The sequence below is a fragment of the Musca autumnalis genome, unplaced genomic scaffold (assembly GCF_047663935.1).
Source record: "Musca autumnalis isolate F117 unplaced genomic scaffold, ASM4766393v1 scaffold_1, whole genome shotgun sequence".
Taxonomy (NCBI): Eukaryota; Metazoa; Arthropoda; class Insecta; order Diptera; family Muscidae; genus Musca; species Musca autumnalis.
In genome coordinates, this window is record NW_027411644.1 from 284,001,364 (window position 1) to 284,016,118 (window position 14,755).

General features: G+C 34.9%; 1 protein-coding gene across 1 annotated transcript; it reads right to left on the bottom strand.

The window, feature by feature from the left end:
* Window positions 1-58: 58 nt before the first annotated feature.
* On the bottom strand, window positions 59-2,327 carry LOC141391317 (heat shock protein 70). Its single transcript, XM_073964231.1, has one exon. The coding sequence runs from the start codon at window positions 2,145-2,147 to the stop codon at window positions 243-245; it is 1,905 nt and encodes a 634-aa protein (XP_073820332.1). The 5' UTR covers window positions 2,148-2,327; the 3' UTR covers window positions 59-242.
* Window positions 2,328-14,755: the final 12,428 nt, after the last annotated feature.

The following is a 14,755-nucleotide window of genomic DNA, read 5'->3' on the forward strand; positions in this document are numbered from 1 at the left end:
ATATGTACATATGTATATTTTCCCAGTACATTAAATAACGAGACTTAATTAAGTTTGAAATAGATCATGCTATTTTATTTATTCATTTTTATTTTATTTTTATTTTTTGTAAAAGATATAAATTTGTTATTCTACCTATCCTATCCTAGTATTACAACTTAGGTTCTATTATGGACGTGGATGATACTTTTTACAATGGCAATGCTACTTCTTATTCTAAATTATTGTTTTGGCATTTTTATTTAGTCTACTTCTTCAACAGTGGGTCCACTTCTGCCACCACCAAAGCCGCCGGCTTGTTGGCCACACGAAGGTCCAGCTCCATGAAGTTTAGTCATGATGGGTGTGCATAGCTTGGTTAGATCCTTCATTTTGTCTTCATATTCCTCCTTTTCAGCCAAGGTATTGGCGTCGAGCCATTTAATGGTATCCTCACACGCTCTCAATGCTTCACTCTTTTCTTGTTCTGTGACCTTGTCACTGCCAGCTTGATCCAAAGCCTGTTTCACCCCAAAGACATAACTTTCCAAATTATTACGGGCGGCAATTTTACTTCTCTGCTTTTCATCTTCAGCTGCATATTTCTCGGCCTCATTGACCATACGATCAATTTCCGCCTGTGACAGACGTCCTTTGTCGTTCTTAATGGTAATATTTTTGGCATTACCCGAACTCATTTCCTTGGCCGAAACATTTAGAATACCATTGGCATCCAAATCAAATGTCACTTCAATCTGGGGTACACCACGAGGAGCTGGAGGAATACCGGACAAATCAAAGGTACCCAATCTGTTGTTATCCTTGGTCATAACACGTTCACCTTCAAACACCTGGATGGTGACACCAGTTTGATTATCCGAATAAGTGGAGAATGTCTGCGTTTGCTTGCATGGAATGCGAGTGTTGCGTTCAATAATCTTCGCCATTACACCACCAGCAGTTTCAATACCCAAGGACAATGGTGCAACATCGACCAGCAGGACATCTTGGATTTCACTGCTCTTATCACCACTGAGAATGGCAGCTTGAATGGCGGCACCATAGGCAACAGCTTCATCGGGATTAATGGACAAATTCAAGCTCTTGCCACAGAAGAATTGTTGCAGCAAATTCTGGACTTTAGGAATTCTGGTAGAACCACCAACCAAGACGATGTCATGAATATCATTCTTGTCCATTTTGGCATCGTTGAGAGCCTTCTCCACAGGCTGTAATGTTTGGCGGAAGAGATCGGCACACAGTTCCTCAAAACGGGCACGACTTACTTTCGTGTAGAAATCGATACCCTCAAACAAGGCATCTATCTCGATTGTGGCTTCAGTGCTCGATGACAATGTGCGCTTGGCTCGTTCGGCAGCAGTTCTCAGGCGGCGCAATGCTCTGGGATTCGAACGTAGATCTTTTTTGTATTTCCTCTTGAATTCGTCAGCCAAATGATTGACCAGTCGATTATCGAAATCTTCACCACCCAAGTGTGTATCACCAGCAGTTGAACGTACTTCAAAGAGAGAACCTTCGTCGATTGTAAGAATGGAGACATCAAAGGTACCACCACCCAAATCGAAGATCAATACATTGCGTTCTCCTTTCAGGTTCTTGTCGAGACCATATGCCAAAGCGGCAGCTGTGGGTTCATTGATAATTCTGAGAACATTTAAGCCTGCAATTCGTCCAGCATCTTTTGTCGCCTGTCTCTGTGAATCATTGAAGTAGGCTGGCACTGTGATGACTGCATCGCTGACTGATTTACCCAAGTAGGCTTCGGCTGTTTCCTTCATCTTTGTCAACACCATGGAACTGATTTCTTCGGGGGCAAAACGTTTCGATTCTCCCTTGAATTCCACACAAATTTTGGGTTTTCCACTGTCGCTGACCACCTTGAAGGGCCAGTGTTTGATATCTTCCATAATTTTGGGATCATCGTATTTGCGACCAATCAAACGTTTGGCATCGAAAACTGTGTTCTTTGGATTCATGGCCACTTGGTTCTTGGCTGCATCACCAATCAGCCTCTCTGTGTCTGTGAAGGCAACATAACTGGGTGTTGTGCGATTGCCCTGGTCATTGGCGATAATTTCCACTTTGCCATGTTGGAAGACACCAACGCAGGAGTATGTTGTACCCAAATCAATACCAATTGCTACCATTTTGTTTGTGTTTTGTTTCTCTGTTGCTTTTCGCGATGAAATTTAAAATTATTTTATTTTCAACTTTTAAACAAATACTTTTTTAAACTTTTCTTCTGCTGTTTGTAACGTTTATTTCACTTTTAAAAATATTCGCCTCGTAATTTTTTCTTGTTTACTCGCTTTGTGTCTACTCTTTGACTGTTTGTACTGAACTAATGCCGAAGAGAAATTCGCTGCTGCTATTTATACTGAGAATGCCTACCACAGAATTATCGAGATTCTCTTACGAGAACAGTGTGGAAATTTCTAGATAAGTTGAGAAGAGAATTGAACAATGTCGAAGAGGATATTGTGTTGTTTATTAAAATTCTCTCTTTCTTTTCACAATGGGGGCATTTAGTTGGGCGTGTGTACGTTTGTGTGCAACATGAACAGACCCATTGACAAAAGCATCTTCTTTAATCATAGATGGTCAAAATTACTCTTAAATACGTTTTAAGGGAAAAATTAAAACAGCGTTTTTGTTAGAATTTTTTTACTTTTTAAATATTTTTAAGAAACGGGTGGCATCTTAAACATTTTAAAAAACAATTTTATTAAAAACACAATAACAAAACAATCCGTAAATGTTTATTTATGTTGTTACAACGAAAAAGAGAAACAAACCACAGCAACGCTGGCGTGCGAGAAAGCCCATCTATGGCTTTAATTATTAAAGTTTAATACACCTTTTAGTATATTGTATCTCAGAGAAATACTATCTATAACAAATGTGTTCTTCTTTGACACGGCGGTGCCGATGATTTTCAGCAATTTACACACACACGACCCGAATGCACAGAAAGAGCGTACAAAAGAGAACAAATGTTTTGATTTGTTATTGTTTTATAGCTTGCGTGAATACAAACTTACTAACACACTGTTATAAGTTGCCAATATTTTGAATTTTCTCCGGTCTCTTTTTGGTCATGTCTGATCTATAATCGGGAAATTTCTTGATTGTTATTTTGTTGATTTTGTTGTTAACAATTGTTTTAGCATACCTAAGAGTGCGATTATAATAACACTTATTAACATGAGAAACATCTTCCTTATTATTTTACATAAAATGTCATACATTTTCATTATAATGATTATGAGCGCTAGAGTATAGCTATAGCGGCTTTTACATCTAACATGCTAGTATGTCTAAAAGCTGCTTAAATTCCCAAAACACATGTTTTAATGCAAGTGCAAAATGTACTTAAGTGTCATTGTCATACAAATATGTGGATTAATTTCAACATACAGCCAATCTACGCTAGAAATACACATTACGTTTTTATAAAAAAAACGTATTTGTCAATGGTTCTATTCTATGGCTAAGTACACACACACGCCAGTTGTAGAGGTAGGTCAGGTATTTCTTAAAGAGTAAACACCGACAGACTTGGGGATAGAGAATGTTCGCCCACGAGAGAGCGTATCTGCAAATAATACTTTATTTTTGTAAATTGATTTTTGAGAGTGTTTAAATTGTGGACCAGCAACTGAATCATGTTTTGTTTTGGTTTTCCGACAGCATAATAAAGCTAATCCAATTGATAAGCATAATTAACAAATGCCTCAGAAAACGTGTTGCTAATTATAAAAGTATGTATGTATGTATTTATGGACATACACGTGAGGTTAAATGTTCCACCCACTGATTCTAACCAGTGAATCACTGTTTTTATAAAAAGGGGAAGGCGCTTCTGCTCTCGCCATGTACTGCTTATTAATTATGTAAATAATTTCATGAAATTAGCCGTTCTAAAATCTAGTTCCCCACTACAGCAATTTCATAAAACTACTTTATTATGGAATTCGATATAATTTTGTGAAATTTATTTATTTATATTTAAAACAACTAACAAATTTACAAAGACAACATTGTTGTTATTGAAAATTAAATATCAAAGAAAATATTGAATAATGGGGTCGTTCTAAAAATGTTCTCTAAATCCACTAAAATAGAACAAATTTGAATCAAAATGTGAATATAAAGCATTCTGAACTGTCGTACAAGTTTAGGATGAAAATAAGTATTTTATGGTAGCAAATCTCAAAGTTTTAAATTTCTTAAGTAGACCCTATTACATTTTGAAATCCAAATTAACAAAAAAAGTAAAAATACAGGTATTACATTTGAAAACCATTACATTTTGAAAACTAAATTAACAAAAAAATTCAGCTGATTGTCACTTCTACCTTCTATAAAGGCCTGGGTACATAAGCAACCTCGCCTGTTTCATTTCTGTTATAATAAAAATAAAAGACTAAAGAAGGCCGAGCAAATTTCGAACTGGGTTGCCCTTTTCTTTTTTATTATTTTTACAGAAACAAGCAAGGCAAACAGGCGAGGCAGCTTATGTACGCAGCCCTTAAATGTGCCTTGATATCATTAATTTATGGCCTAAATGTGGAGCATGGTACTATTGCCAAGGTAGTGGTATCACACCAGCTGTTCGAATATGAATTGTCAAATCACTTCCCATGCTCCACACCATGGTTTTAAGATTGTCAAAGTTTGAGTACAATCCATGGCACAATTACCAAAGTAGTGGCATCGTAAAATTTTGAATATGTTATGTCAAAATTCTCTTTATGTTGTTGGGGAAATTATAACAAAAATAATTTTTTATAAAGGGATTTGACAATTCATATTCGAACAGCTGGCGTGATACCACTGCCTGGGTAATTGTGCCATGGGTGTGGAGTGTGGAAAATTTGTTTGATTGAAAAAACAAATGAAGCCATTTTTTTAAACTGAAGTTTGGTAGTAGTTCGAACGAATTTGAATTCAAATCGTCTTAATGAAGCAGGCCCCTTGCGCCACTCCATGCATACGTCACTGACAAAAGGATACTAGTGGAACTATACTCCTATCAGGAAACCATTTAGAAGTGACGAAAGCAAAGTACTTGATCAAAATAGTATTTGGGATTTCAGAATTAAAAATGTTGCCTATGGGCAAGATGTTCGTTTCTTAAGCCTTTGTAATATATAGTTCTATAGTTTTCTTTCAAAACCAAGAGCTGCATAGTAGTCAAGGCACATTTATGTATATAAGGTAGATGCATGAATTACAACAACTAACAAATTTACAAAAACAACATTGTTGTTATTGAAAATTAAATGTCAAAGAAAATATTGAATGAATATTAAATGTCAAGGAAATCGTTCTAAAAATTGCGTTCAAAATAATAGAAGTGCCCATACAAAACAAGGAACTGGTCAAAAACATTTTTAAACTTATCCAGTTTGGCTTATTTTGTTATTATTTAACATTAGGTATGTTCGTTTACTCAATAACAGGTCAAGTAACTTCTTGTTAACGACCAAGGTCTGTTGTATTGTACTGTAAAATGAACGAACAACGTCCCGTAATAATTTGTAAAAATTTTGAGTAAACGAACACAGATATTGTTGACATCCCAACTGTTAATTCATTAGCAGAAATGTTGCAATTTATTTTAAATTATTTGCTGTTTACGCCAACATTATAAATCGTCTTCAAATCTTTTGTTCAAAAATATTTTTAGTTGAGTATAAGTTTAAAATTGTCAATATTTTAATTGACAGTAGTACAGTCGAACTTCTCTATAACGCAGCTGTTGGGGACCGACAAATTACTACGTTATATAGAAAACTCGTTATAGAGAAATCGGGGAAAATGGTTTAATTTGACATACATACATGAGGAAAAAATAAACAAAGAAGTATTTGTATATGAATAAATTGAATTTTTGTTTGGCACTGAAATTTTCATTTGGCACAAAAATGTCATTTCATTTGATTTTGCAACTTGTTTTTATCACAAAGTATTAATAATGAGCAATGGAAGAAAGAATATGATCAAGGACATTGTGTGATACTCCAAAATGGTCTTACCATCTTCAACGATAACTGTAACTGGGAATATAAGGACAATTCCGATTCATCATCCTTCGAATCTAAACAAAAAATGCATAAACATACCGTTATCTATTATTATCTTATGCTAATACTTTTAACTTTGAAGATTATTTACTTCAATATCAGCGTCTAATTTCCGAGAAACTATGCATAATAGTCATTGAAGATGTATTATTTTATTATTATTTTTTTTTTATTATTTTAAGAGTTTTATATCTCTTTTTTAGTGCAAAACTTCAATAAACAGAGAGTTGATCAATAATTTTTTTTCTGTATATTGTGTAAACTTTATTGAAAACTAGCAAATGCCCGCTACTTCGTATGCGGAAAGAAAACGAAATATATATAAACAATATTTAATACGGGAATGGTGAATACTGGAGATTCTGTTGTACTAAGACCTATTTTTATTACCAATATTTTTTCGATTGTAGTCAGAAGTTAAAAAAAAAATGCCGTATCGCATCCCTACACAGCTACCATATTTTTTATTTCGAATTTCCAAACCTAGACCTATTTTTATTACCAATATTTTTTCGATTGTAGTCAGAATTTAAAAAAAAACAAGTAAGAACAGACTATAGTCGGACGGGGCCGACCATGTGATACCCTATACCACTATCCCTGTGCACTAGCTTTCCGGGCTAGCTGTTATAAGATGTGCATTAGAAATTTTACCAATTTTCACACAAAAGTTTTGATCAATTTAACCCGCTAAATATTATCCGATCATACCGTTGACTTGCACGCTACTTCTTCATCTCAAACCAAAACTACGTTTAAAATTTCGCGCCGATCGGACTATTATTGCGACCTACAGAGCGGCTACAAAATCGAGCAAAAATTTTGTTTTTGGTCCATTTCATCCCTTTAACATTTCACGATCATCGCCAAAAACTAATCAGTTCTATTCTGGTCCAAACCCGACCTCCATACTAAATTTCGTGACAATCGGTCCATAATTGCGGCCTCTAGCTTGATTACAATTTTTAATGGACGGACAGACGGACGGACGGACACACATCGCTAAATCGCTTTATCTCGTCGAGATATGAAGTTTGGTATACCACATGAGGGGTCTACGACGAATATTTCGCGGCGTTACATGAATTTTTGGGAAAACAAACTTATTATACCCTTTTCCACATTGTGGTATAGGGTATAAAAATTGCCGTATCGCATCCCTACACAGCTACCATATTTTTTATTTCGAATTTCCAAAACTACGTATCATATTGCAAATTTCAGATTTGACTCCTGGTTTTACCCCTTCACTAACACAGCATTCTCTTCCAGTACGAATTTCCAAACACTAAACTTTATCTCACCCCTTCACAACAACAATCACGCACATTCACAATTCAAGGTTCTAGCTTTAGCGGTTTCGCCCAGAACCCGAATAGGTCCGTTAAATTTTCGGCCACGTTTTCGTATATCCCCATATAACGGTACCTCTCGACTTAGTGTATTTTTAAAGAAGAACAAATGTTTATTGTCCAATTTTCTTTAAAGTTGGACCTTGAATACTCAGAGGATATAGAAGTTTAATTTAAAAAATCTCCACTTCAATCCACGTTTATTAGAAGAGATATTTTGAAGGTTTAGAGTATTTTGAAGATCTTCTGCACATTTTCCAACCGAAATTCGGAATTTGTGGCATGAAAGGTTAGAAAACTTCTTTACAAAAAATTGTACTTAATGTGCACCGGTATGTCAACCGTATATAACGGCAAATTTTTTGAAGGCATTTCAATTTAGGATTTTTTAATATCAGGGGGTAAATAACTTCTAGTTAACAAAATTGTCGCATTGAACCACGTTTTCAAATTTACATACCAAAGCGGTCAGACAAAAAACATTTTTTGAAAAGAAACTTCACGTTTGACTACTTAATTTCAGTACATTATTTAGAAACTCCTTGGCGTTAACATCAAATCAATGGGACAATATTCAGTACAATTTTTCAAACTCAGAACTTTGTCTCAAACTTTAAAGCGATCTTCATAACAAATATTTTTCCATTTCGTATTTTTTTGTACAAATAGCATATTTTTAAATTATATAATCCCAGCTTTGTTCCTACACCCAACACCAAATTTAGTACCTTAACTATTTAAAATGGTTTTGGTATCAACATGTTACCAAACTTTTCCTACACATATGTAAACGTTTCAAAAATTACTTCCTTATATTCAACATATATCCTAACCCCAATTCAGTTTTCCAGTTCCCCTGAAACCCATTTGAGGACTATTTAGTAGTTTTTGTATAAATAAGTACGAATTTTCAAAACCTCCTCCCTACCTCCACTCTAAACACCAATTGCTAATCTAATACCGAATTTCAAAATTCCAGTTCTACCCTTTACAAAATCACAAATTGTACAAAATTCTATACCATATAGCAAATACCAAAAGTTACCAAATTTTGTACCATTTAGCACTTTTCGTACACGATTTTCCAAAATGTACTTTCATATCTCAGCTCTATCCGTTCACCTAAACCCAAAATATAGCCAATGTAGTTCCATTTAGCACTTTTCCATAAGTACGAATTTCCAAAACTACCTCAATCCTACACTCCAACAGTAATCTGTTCACGCAAATACAAATTATAGCGAATTTCGTACCATTTAGTACTACTTCGTGCACATTAGTACGATTTTCCAAAGCTACCTCCATATCTCAATTCTATATTCCAACAGTAATCTTAATTCCAAATTTCAGGATTCTAGCTCTTCAAATCCAAATCATACTAAACTCACTACCATTTAGGACTTTTCGACCTTTGGTACATCTTTCTTACTCTTCATGAGTGACCCCCATTCCAAATTTCAGGATTCCGGCCCTATTCGTCAACCCATACCCAAATTGTACTATATTTAGTACCATTTAGTATTTTTCGTATAATTTTAATTCGAATTTCCAAAAACCTTTCTTTTTTACTCTCCATCAGTGACCTTTATTCCAAATTTCAAGATTCCAGCTCTATCCGTTCACCCAAACCCAAATTGTATTAAATTTACTACCATTTATTACTTTTCGTACACTAATAGTTCGAATTCCAAAAACCTTTCATTTTTACTCTTCATCAGTGATCCTAATTCCTAATTTCAGGATTCCAGCTCTATCCGTTCACCCAAATCCAAATTGTACTAAATTTAGTACCATTTAGTACTTTTCGTGCACTTTTAGTTCTAATTTCTAAAAACATTTCTTTGTTACTCTCCATCAGTGACCCTCATTACAAATTTCAGGATTCCAGCTCAATCCGTTCACCCAAATCCAAATTGTACTAAATTTAGTACAATTTAGAACTTTTCGTGCACTTTTAATTCGAATTTGCAAAAACCTTTCTTTCTTACTCTCCACCAGGGACCCTATTTTCAAATTTCAGGATTCTAGCTCCATCCGTTCACCCAAATCCAAATTGTACTAAATTTAGTACCATTTAGTACTTTTCGTACCCTTATAGTTCGAATTTCCAAAAACCTTTCATTGTTACTCTTCATCAGTGACCCTCGTTCCAAATGTCTGTATTCCAGCTCAATCCGTTCACCCAAATCAAAATTGTACTAAATTTAGTACCATTTAGTACTTTTCGTACCCTTGTAATTCGAATTTCCAAAAACCTTTCTTTTTTACTCTTCATCAGTGGCCTTCATTCCAAATTTCAGGATTCCAGCTCTGTTCGTTCACCCAAACCCAAATTGTACTAAATTTAGTACCATTTATTACTTTTCGTATACTTATAGTTCGAATTTCCAAAAACCTTTCTTTGTTACTCTTCATCGGTGATCCTCATTCCAAATTTCAGGATTCCAGCTCTATCCGTTCACCCAAATCCGAATTGTACTAAATTTAGTACCATTTAATACTCTGCGTGCACTTATGGTTCGAATTTCCAAAAACCTTTCTTTTTTACTCTCCATCAGTGACCTTCATTCCAAATTTCAGGATTCCTGCTCTATTCGTTCACCCAAACTCAAATTGTAATAAATTTAGTACCATTTAGTACTTTTCGTACCTTTATAGTTCGAATTTACAAAAACCGTTCATTGTTACTCTTCATTCCAAATGTCTGTATTCCAGCTCAATCCGTTCACCGAAATCAAAATTGTACTAAATTTAGTACCATTTACAGTTCGAATTTCCAAAAACCTTTCATTTTTACTCTTCATCAGTGACCCTCATTCCAAATGTCTGTATTCCAGCTCTATCCGTTCACCCAAATCCAAATTGTACTAAATTTAGTACCATTTAGTACTATTCGTGCACTTATAGTTCGAATTTCCAAAAACCTTTCTTTGTTACTCTCCACAACTTACCCTAATTTCAAATTTCAGGATTCCAGCTCTATCCGTTCACACAAATCCAAATTGTACTAAATTTAGTACCATTTAGTACTTTTCGTACCCTTGTAGTTCGAATTTCCAAAAACCCTTTGGTACATCTTTCTAGCTCTCCATCAGTTACCCTCATTCCAAATTTCAGAATTCTAGCTCTTACCGTTTGCCTAATACAAAGGGTACCATATTTAGTACCTTTTAGTACTTTTCGTACGCTTCTAGGTCGAATTTCCAAAAACCCAGCCTTATCTCACCCCTTCACACCAACAGCAACCTACACCCAAAATTTCAAGTTTCTAGCTTCAGCGGTTTCGTCTGGGCGCTGATGAATCAGTCAGTCAGTCAGTCACTCACCTCACTACTCTTTTATATATATAGACAAATTTACCAAAAATTCGTTATAGAGAGGTTATTTTGTATGAGAATTTCCACTTGAGCCTTAAAATTAATTCGTTATAAAGAAGTTTTCGTTATAGGGAAGTTCGATATAGAGGGGTTAAAATAGGAGTTCGACTGTAATTCCAATCGATTTGATGGATGTTTGAAAACAAAAGTCAATAAATCAATAAAAGTCGTTTGGAGGTAGCCAAAAAACAGGCGATTGTCTTGCAGCGATTTTCCCCATAAATCGAGCACTTATTGGGCAACTCAATGGATTTTGAAGACAAAAGCTTTAATGATTAGAGTTCTTTGACGCTATGGCTATTGTCTCGAACAATATACTGTATTTTGTATTTTGATGCTCGAGCCAAGTTTAAGCCAGTTTACATTATCCCTTTATATAAGGATCGGCAAAAAGCGTATCTATAAGGCATTTATTCCTGGACCAAATAATATTTGGAAGTCCTCAGGATGTTAACTTTATATCTTTAAAGTTTGCTTCCTAACAAAGCGTGTAGAAAAATGTATTATATCTGCCAAACATCCAAATTTTCAAATATGAACAAAATAATTGCTTTTTTGACCGATCCTTACATAAAGGGCTAATGGAAACTGACTATAATAACTTGGCTCAAAGATCATAATACACAAATTACTGGGATACCAAACATTATTTTTCGAGAAAACAGCCAAAGCATCATAGAACTCTAATCCCAATGGTTTTGTGAAAATTCGCCTTTGGTCCCCCTGTAAAGCACAGAGGAGACTCTGTTGTGGTATGGCGTTGTATGAGTGCTTCCGGTGTAGGAAATGATTAGAGTTTTGTAGTTCGCAAACGAACTAGTTCAATTGAACGACTCACCTCAAAGAACGACTGAACTAGATCACTCGAAGTCGTTCTTTATAGTTCAGTAGTTCAGTAAAAGAACGAAAGAAATGTCAGCTGTTTCAGCCGGCGTTTGCACCATACAATTTGTCTTCAAACTCTGATTTACTAACACATATGTACATACATTTGTCAGCTGTCCATCATTTTTTCACAGACAGTAGGGTTAACAAATTTTTGACATTTTTGTAAAACAAGTGAGATAATAATTGAAATGTGTTGAAAACAAAAGAACATGAACAAAAACAAAATATGTGAACGGAAAACAAAAACAAATCGACGATTTTTATTCATAATTTGACAACTGTTTTTGCAGTCGTCTAGACGCCTACGTCACACAGGCAAGTTTTGGGTTTTTGACAATTAATACATGTACTCAACTGTCCTGTCATGTGTAAACGCAGGGTAAGACAATTAAATTTTGCTAGTTTTTCTCAATCGAAGAGTGCAAATTTGTTCTTAGAAAGTCGATGGTCAGACTAGCACGATTTCAACATGGCGACGTCAAGTTTATAGGCGAGGGGTATGAAGTAGTGAAACCCGTGTACATGGTTTTCTGTGTTTGTGGTGTTGCCTCTTCTTGTTATTCGTTGCAAGTTTTTTCCTTCCATTTTCTTTCATTTTTATTTTCTCAAGCAAACGTTAACAACAAATAAACATAAAAAGATTTAATAAAAACATTTGATTAATGAAAGAGTCAACATTTAACTATTAATATTAATTTAATTATTGATGTTAATTATATTGTGTTGTTTTTTAGTTCATTTATGTTTGTTTGGTTTTTATTGGTATGAGAAACATAACAAACGCGAAGGGTAAAATAAAGAGGAGAGGCAAAAATCTGAAATTTCACGTTAACGTGTGTGGACACTAACGAAACTTGAAAAGAAACTTTAACGAAATTGGTTTCAAGAAACCTTGCTAGTCTGACCATCGACTAAGTAATATGTCTGAAAACAGAAAATATTGTGGAATTTGGATGCATTTTAAGGAAAATGAATCTAAAAGAGCGACATGCAAGTATTGCCCCACATCCTTGAGTACTGCTGGAGGGTACATTGGCAATTTAAGTAGACACATGAAGACAAAGCATCATCTTATTCCTTTGGTGATGAAAAGGCAGTAACCGCCTCTTGAAACGGCAGCAAACACACAGGACTCTCAACATCCGGAGACCGCCTCCTATGAAAAAGCTTGAAGAAATTGATAGGCAAAATGGTAGCAAAAGGTCATCATGCGCTACACATAGTTGATGAGCCAGAATTCAAAAAAAATAATAGAACTTGTGTCACACTGTCCTGGGTATACTCTACCAACGAGAAAAACACTCTCCCAATTCATTATCAACAGTTTATAGGATCTTCGGTCAACTATATGGTAATGTGCAACATTTAGAGATTTTTATTGTAAAGTGCTTGCTGAACGACGAACTGAACTACTGAACTAAAAGAACGAACTAGTTTAATCAAAAGACCTGAACTAAAAAGATCGATCAGCTAAACGAACTAGAAAGCACAACTCTAGAAATGATGTGTTTATCGAAAAAATGTTTGCATCATTGGCACTTCCACTGCATAAAGCTGGCCACAGCAGTGTCAGAAAAGCAAAAAATAAGATAATTAGTAATACCAGTAAATAATAGCAACATACATTTAAGAGCTTTCTAGAAATCATATTCATACATACACATGTATGTACATATGTACTAACTATGTGTGTATTTTTGCGTCAAAACATTTGCCGTCAAAATACAGAAGAAGAAATGCCGGCTATACTCAATACAACACAGAAAGATACAACAACAAATGTATGGCGAAATTTCGAGATACAAATCAGCCGCTCTTCCCCTTAGGTATTCTAAAAAATAAGTAGTAGTGGCAACAGCAATGGTGCACAAGAAGAGAATGCTATTTTAGGTTTTTGTATGGAAAAGAGAGTTGTAGTTAACTTTTTCGTAAAGACGCGTGCATGGCTGGGCAACAGACACTAGAGTTGTATAGTTCATGAACGAACTAGTTCAATTGAACGATTCATTGAAAATAGCGTATGAACTAGATCAGTCGATATAGTTCATTATAGTTCACTGAACTATAATCAGTCGGTGACCGTACGATCAACGAACGATTCCCAATCTAGTTCAACATTTCGTTCACAAATACATAAAGTGACGGCGTCGTCTATGTTAAGGGATGCCTTCGTAATGTGATCAGTTTGTTTATGTTTTGGATCAAGGTACATGAAATAGCTGTCCGAAAATGACGATTTCTACAAAAACATAGAGACAGAACATATTACAATATGTCGAATCGATTACCTAATGAATCTGCCTTTTTGGATAGAAAAACAGGAAAACATAAAAAGAAACACACACGCACAAAGCTTTTTCGCAATGACAATTTCTACACACATACACACACAACATACGATTTTTTTGCCAGCCACCTAAATGAAGGATGTTTTTTTTTTCTAAAATTAATTAATCTTTCTTTAAGAATGCAATAAAACTATGCAAATGTAATATTTTTTTGTGAAGTATGTAGTTAAATTATTTTAGTCTTTTGTTTGTTTGTATTTGGTGTATGTATACGTTTTCATCTAACGACCGATTAGGAGCTGGTGAACGATTTTTATCCGAATGATTGAACTGGACAGTGAACTATGAACTAGATTACTGACCTAGTTCAGTTTAAAGAGCTGAGCTATTGAACTAGATCTTTCAAATGAACTAGATTGTACAACTCTAACAGACACTCCATCCAGAAAATCCACAACAATCCTACAAAATCAAAACAAAACATTGACTGCAACAACCACCGCACACCGCAGTGTATCATGAAATTTTCAATTCAACAATACTACTGCTGTGTCAGTATCGTATAATGAGTATAGCCAGTATTTATAAGGGTGAGTAGTTCAATTCATTCTCTTCGTCATATAAACACTCTCTTCTCAACTTATCTAGAAATTTCCACACTGTTCTCGTAAGAGAATCTGGATAATTCTGTGGTAGGCATTCTCAGTATAAATAGCAGCAGCGAATTTCTCTTCGGCATTATTTCAGTACAAACAGTCAAA